Consider the following 6,812-nt stretch of genomic DNA (forward strand, 5'->3'; position numbering starts at 1 on the left):
TTTGCTTTTAAAGTTCATTCTAAAGTGCATTTAAATTCTAAAAAAACATATAAATATATAGTGAAAACCCTGGCTAACATATCTATCATCGACATGATAATAAAAACAAATATATTTAATTAAAAAATATATATCTATTTATTACTGAGTTTAAAAGTAACACAAAGTCTGTACTAAATAAGTATCATGTTTAGGTAACTAATTTATTTTTATTTATTTATTTGCATTTGTTTGCTTTTATGTATTTGCTATTTTGGATGATGCAGAAAGAGAGCTTTTTATCCCGTATCCCGAACTCACTGAGGTTGTAAAGGTCTGGCGACACACTGCTGGCATTAAAGAGCAGTTTTGTCCATTGAGGTGTCTTTTAATTTTTGTGAACTCAAGTTTTGGCTGCTGGAAAGAGTCGGGTCTGGTCTTTTAGATGGTTGCGGTGCTGCTTGTTGCATCATGAAGTATTTTAATATACGCTTTCCGATGAGATAAACCATTTCGCAGATACACATGAAGATGCAGAGAGCAGAGGAGGTCACCATGAAGAGAGTGAAGATTTTCTTCTCTGTGGGACGGGAGATGAAACAATCCACTGTATTCGGACAAGGATCCAGCGAACACTTTGTGAGGCGAGGGAGGTCATATCCTTTATACACGTGATGAAGAATATAGAGAAAGGCAGCATCAGCTGTGGCTTTAAAGATCAAGCTTAACAGGTAGGTCCACCAAAGACCCCCACGCTTTTTCCCAGGGTTGGCGTATAAATGGGTGCCCTCGTGGACAGCCGTGTACTTCTTGTCTTTTTCCTCTCTGTATTTGACGTGGGCTACGACCAACAGCGACGGACATGTGACAAAGATGAGCTGTAAGGCCCACAGACGGATGTGAGAGATGGGGAACGTGCTGTCGTAGCAGACGTTAGTGCAGCCGGGCTGCCTGGTGTTGCAAATGAAGTCTTTGCTCTCGTCGCCCCAAACGCGTTGAGCTGCCACCACAAACACCAGAACACGAAACACAAACACCACAGACAGCCAAACTCGACCAAACACTGTAGAATATTTATTGACCCCGCTAAGAAGGTCCTCCAGTCCTGACCAGTTCATCCTTGATCACAAACTATGTCCTGAAATAAGACATATGAAACTCAATACTTTTGCACAATGACAAGGATAAAATCACAGAAACAGGCCATTCTAGTTTGGGTCAGTGAATCTCTTGACAACTGGTGTCATGAAAGTATGGCCTAAATTTAACCAAAAACCTAATGGGTTTTCATCATGTCATTTTTTTGTGTTGCTGATTATCTTTTTAATTAGCCAGTGGAGATTTTGTCTCCGATTAATATTTAAACTCCGGAGGCGTTCAGCCATGCATAACAGGTACTCCAGATTGTTTCTAAAACTCTAATCAAAAAGTTTGCAAAAACTGATTCTGTTCTGTGTGCTTTAAATGGACGTTATGACAGGTAATCTTATAATAAGGGTTTTTGCAAACACAAGGGTGACACATTTAAATATATAACAAGCAGGTGTTGACATGCATTTCCAAACAGGGTTTCACCTGCTCATTATAAATCCTCGCTGTTTTTAATTTGCAGGCAAAATGTGGATTTGTCATGCTGGATCACACCTGGGTTTGTCACAGCTAAGATGTCTCATAGTTGCTCCGACATGTTTTTAACATTTTTGTAATAATACGTAAAAACATGAATAGTGTGTGTGTGAATATATACACTACCGTTCAAAAGTTTGGGATCAGAACGATTTGTAATGCTTTTTAAAGGAGTTTTTTATGCTCATCAAGGCTGCATTTATTTGATCAAAAATACAGGAAAAAAAATAATATTGTGAAATATTATTATGATGTAAAATAACGTTTTTCTATTTTAATATACATTAAAATCTCATTTATTTCTGTGATCAAAGCTGAATTTTCAGCATCATTACTCCAGTCTTCAGTGTCACATGATCTTTCAGAAATCATTCTAATATGCTGATTTATTATCAGTGCTGGAAACTGTTGTTTTTTTGGAATCTGCGATAGGAGCATAAGAGACTTCTTTAAAAAACGAATAATCCTTCAGAAATCATTATGCAGTGGCGTTGCTTAATTATTATTATTATTTTTATTTTTTTTTGGATAATACATTGCTTTCAGGATTTTCTGATGAATATAAAAATAGTATACTTGTATAAACAAAATGATACAACAACATTTTATTAGTCCACTTTGTGCTTCTAGCCACATATACGCGTACTAACTAAAATTTAGTATTTTCATGTAGTTTCTTACAATTCCTATGTTGATAAGACATGTCTTTGTTTGGTAGCTACTCAGTAATAACTAATAAGTAGCTACTAATAAAAGAAGCTTGCATAAAAGAAGATCTTACCGTGTTTTGCCGCAAAACTGATTGACATTGAATCAGGAAGCACAAAAAGAGAACAAAACAAAAAGCACAAAAAGAGGGAAAGATTGAACCTAAAGTAAAAGCCCTTAAGAAATCCTGTCCAACCTGATCTATGGCCTAGTCACCATCATACCTGAGTATAAGTGTGGTTTACTCATATGAGACACCTGTGTTGATGGAGCTGCTTTAGGAGGGTGTGGTGCTGGAGTGTGGGTGGTACGTGCTGTTCATTAGATATTATCTTACAGACAGGGACTGTAACGTGAGTTGGCCTTCACGGATACATTTTGAAGCCTTGCAGCCTTGTCATGTGTCATCACCACACCCAGCAATCTGCAAATATTATATAATACATGAAAACACACGACATTTTTCACTAAGATCATTTTTTAATCATTAAGATTGATTTTCGAAGCAGATTGCAGGTAGGCTATACAATTTTGTCGGTTTCGGCTGTTAATGGAAAGGAGTAATACATGCTATAACTCTTTCTCACCGGAAGATGGTGACAACTTCATTTTTAAAATCTATGCTGTGAGATCCTTCTTAAATATGTTAATGATATGTGTGGCCATTTGATAGGTTATATGGTTATTTTTACGTTATAAAGACATTTGTACTATCTAATTTAATTCACATAAACATTATTTTATATTAATTCATGCTTATTTAATTTAAAGTAAATCATTTTACCTACCACCGAAACTTTTTATATATACTGTAATAATCACAAACTCTTAAAATATGTTTATTAGACGGATGAAAAGGTAACATGTAGCCACTGTGTTCGTTCGAATATGAAAGGTGCCGTTTTATTGGCCACGTGACTGCTGTCAGCCAATCAGCGGTCATCTGTCGCCTGGTTACGGGAGCTCTATGGTCGGGGAGAGCTAGCCGGCTAGCAACGTCTCTCAATCCTTTCTCTCTTTGACACGGTATTCATATCTACCGTCAGCTCTTTGTAAGTATCTATATGATATTATATCTAATTTATTCTGTCATTAATAAACATCTAGATGATCGATGGATTGTGAACTTGTGGGTGTCTTTAAATATATACGCATTTAGCAGCTCTAACATACGCTAGTCGGACAAGAGCGAACTAATCGCGTAAAAACATGGGCCTTTTTAACAATGTTTTGCCATTGTAACGTAATTCTGCTATATTATATATAGTGTAAATGTGTATTAATGACTTGGACTGTCAGATAACAACGATGCTCTTTGTAAATAACATCTATTTTTATAAACCGCCTTAACATTCACACAATAAGGCAGTGGGTCTTATGGGCATGATGATTTACATGTGGATATTAACAAAGTTAGTATTTTATGAATGTGTGTTTTGAATTAAATGGTTGTTTAATCCGTCCTCCACAAATATAGATTAATGTGTGGTCAGCAAATGTACCCCATTGTGTTCCATGCAATTATTTTTCTGATTTAAAAGAATAGTATACCCAATTTTTCTTTTGCTTTTGCCGTTTACTCTCTCTCATGTCGTTCCAATACAAAATATGATTTTCTGTCTTCTGTGGAGCACAATACAAAGAGACATGTTAGTCAGAATGACATTCTCAGTCACCATTCACTTTCATTGTATGGGAAAATTTGTAATAAAAGTGAATGATGACAGATGCTGTCATTCTGCTTAACATCTCAGTCTTTGTTTTCCACAGCAGAAAGAAACTTACCTGGATTTGGAGGAACATGAAGGTGAGTAAATGACAGATTCTTCATTTTTGAATGAACTGTCCCTTTAAGAATGAGATAATGGTCAAAAATAGACAGTATGGGCAGTGGTGACTGAGATATGTGTCATACAGTCATAGGAATGTGTGTATGGGCTTTGCAAATTTATATCCACCTTTTTAAGATTCATCTGATGGTGTATTAGCCTAATATTATTTATATATTTATAACATAAGTCTGTACTAACACAAATAGACATACATTAGCTCTTTTCCTTTTCCATTCTTGACTTGTTTGTTTAAAAATAATATTAACAGTTTGGAATGAAGAAAAGTCTTGTTTATTTCTTGTTTTATGTTGATTATCTTCTCTAGGTGCAAAGTAGAGACAGTCACGAATGGTGAAGATAGAATGCAGAGTTCTCAACTTGTTTTCTGTTCACTTATTGAAAGTAAGTGCGTGATAGGCGATATATACGTTAACCGACTGATGAATATTTTCCATGTACACCAACGTGTTATAATGTTGTGCAAGACCTGTATGCTTTTATGATGAGAGTTCATAATCCATCCAATGGCTGAAGTCAATATCTGTGGTGGAATGAGGTCTCTCTTCAGCCGTAGGGTTTATCCAGTAATCATTTGGTGTTAATGGTGACATGTTTGGTTCACTGCACTAACTTGCTGGTTGTGATGTGCCTTAGGATCCACTGCCCTGGTTATTGATTGGTCACCGTCCTTTTTCTTATTCCAGGCTGCACATTTATGGCGTTTGTCAGTGTGAGTGGAGACTTCTGCCAGGCACAGCACCTGGTCATTGTAGACAAGTGAACAGAGGGCCTGCCATATGAAGATTATACTACCTGACTGCCCGTCTTAAATTCTGCCCTTTCGGGGAGCATCTTTTTTGTCCAGAGTTAACGTGTATGAATCGGTTTGAACCAATCCAGGTACTAGAGAGCGAATCGTTCTTTCTCTTTAGTGTCAACTGATCAGCTCTCCTCTCCTGAATGGGGTAATTATAAATTGCGAATCAGAAGGATAGTCCCCTTCTTTTAGTTTTTATTTTAAAGCTGTGGGAGCGTGAAAGTGGTCTCCTTCTCCTGTGTCCCTTTTTTAAAAATCTTTTTTTTGAACATTCAGAGATTTGCCTCAAAGTTAAATTGCTTAGATATTTTGAAACCATTATTTCTACCCCTGTAGAAGATTCAGAAGTTTTTTTTCATCAAGTCCAATTAATACTTCATTTGAGTGTCAAAATGAATCGCCCTGCTCCTGTTGAGATCACCTACGAATGCATGAGGTTTCTCATCACCCACAATCCCACCAATTCACAGCTGGCCAAGTTTACAGAGGTAAGACTCAAGATGGAAACAGCTGATATGGATAGTAATATTAACACGAGGGTCAGAGCTGAATTTTTTTTCTTTCTTTTGTTAATATCTTTTAGGAACTAAAGAGTTTTGGAGTGCAGACGCTTGTTCGGGTTTGTGATGCAACTTATGACAAAACACCAGTGGAAAAAGAAGGCATTGAAGTTTTGGTGAGCAATTAACCTCTTTAAATATCCCAAAGATTCTGACAGAATTTGGTATTTTGTGATTATCGCCGAGGATTGTTTCTTTATGTTTTATTTAATGCGAAAATGTGTTTTCCTTTAGGATTGGCCTTTTGATGATGGTTGTTCGCCCCCTGATCAAATTGTTGACGACTGGTTGAACCTTCTCAAATGTAAATTTAAAGATGAACCAGGCTGTTGCATTGCAGTACATTGCGTTGCTGGATTGGGACGGTAAGTATCATCAGGACATATCTGATTCAGTCAGGTTCACACTAGGGCTGTGCGATATGGACAAAAAAACCTATCGCAATTTCTTTGATCAATTTTGCGATTTCGATTTTAATCACGATTTTGACACACACAGACATGCTTTACAGTTATAAATGCATTCAGTGTGAATTTGAAACATATTTCCAAAAGAAAACCAATTAGAGCTTTATCAAGAAGCTGTAACATGTCTCTAGAACAGACATAAGGCAAAATAATCACTAAGTAAAGGTGTAACAAAATGTCTCTAGAATAGACATATGGCAGAAAAAAAAAATCCCGTGTCCAGGGATTTTTTTTTGCCATGCATTGGTCATAGAGCTCTTTGTGGTGTTGCCTCAGATGTTGAACTAGATTTGTTGCGCCAAGTTCACACGTACTCCGTCTGCAGTGCGTATACAGTTTCTGAAAATGCTTTTTCAGCATTGTTATTCTCTTTTATAACAGTACAGTAATACAATCTTTCATAGACCTATTCACGTTTAAACTCAATAAATATAACTTTAACTACCACCACGAGTGCCATCTATTATTGCCTTGTTTATCTAAAAGTGCACTTTTCCTTGTTTTAAATCTAGCCAAAAAGCCATGTGTTGACTGTGAAACAGTAGACTTTAATTATATGCATTTATGGTGTAATTACTAAATTTCCGTGTCAATCCATGTTAATTTTTACCGCGAATAATGCGCTGTCACTTTAATTCAGCACGTGCAGCACAGCAGAAATAGATTCCGTGCGGAAACGATCGCAGCACTGCTGCAGACGCACCGCTCCTGGAGCGCACTGCCGGACCGCAATCGCATGCAGTGTGAACGCTCTGATCCGTTAAACATGGGCGCGGAGAAAATACGCACCACAGACGGAGTGTGTGAACCTGGCGTTACGTTT

At 37.0% G+C, this 6,812-nt stretch overlaps 2 protein-coding genes across 7 annotated transcripts in view; one reads left to right on the forward strand and one right to left on the reverse strand.

Moving 5' to 3' along the window:
• Positions 1-267: 267 nt before the first annotated feature.
• On the reverse strand, positions 268-2,445 carry LOC107725875 (gap junction beta-4 protein-like). Its single transcript, XM_016535291.1, has 2 exons — positions 2,387-2,445; positions 268-1,117 (listed from the first exon to the last, which is right to left on the reverse strand). The coding sequence occupies exon 2, from the start codon at positions 1,095-1,097 to the stop codon at positions 336-338; it is 762 nt and encodes a 253-aa protein (XP_016390777.1). The 5' UTR covers positions 1,098-1,117; positions 2,387-2,445; the 3' UTR covers positions 268-335.
• An 803-nt stretch (positions 2,446-3,248) lies between these two features.
• LOC107725240 (protein tyrosine phosphatase type IVA 2-like) overlaps positions 3,249-6,812 on the forward strand; it is a 5,340-nt gene continuing 1,776 nt past the window's right edge. Inside the window, exons 1-7 of one of the 6 annotated variants that reach the window (XM_016534443.1) lie at positions 3,251-3,365; positions 4,084-4,120; positions 4,471-4,547; positions 4,850-5,110; positions 5,299-5,450; positions 5,546-5,638; positions 5,757-5,887. In XM_016534443.1, coding sequence (XP_016389929.1) covers positions 5,355-5,450; positions 5,546-5,638; positions 5,757-5,887 — 320 coding nt within the window. In that variant the 5' untranslated portion in view covers positions 3,251-3,365; positions 4,084-4,120; positions 4,471-4,547; positions 4,850-5,110; positions 5,299-5,354. The other 5 variants (XM_016534477.1, XM_016534461.1, XM_016534436.1 and 2 more) reach the window with 5 other exon arrangements.

The sequence above is a fragment of the Sinocyclocheilus rhinocerous genome, unplaced genomic scaffold, assembly GCF_001515625.1.
Source record: "Sinocyclocheilus rhinocerous isolate Xijiao unplaced genomic scaffold, SAMN03320098_v1.1 scaffold1004, whole genome shotgun sequence".
NCBI classification, from domain to species: Eukaryota; Metazoa; Chordata; class Actinopteri; order Cypriniformes; family Cyprinidae; genus Sinocyclocheilus; species Sinocyclocheilus rhinocerous.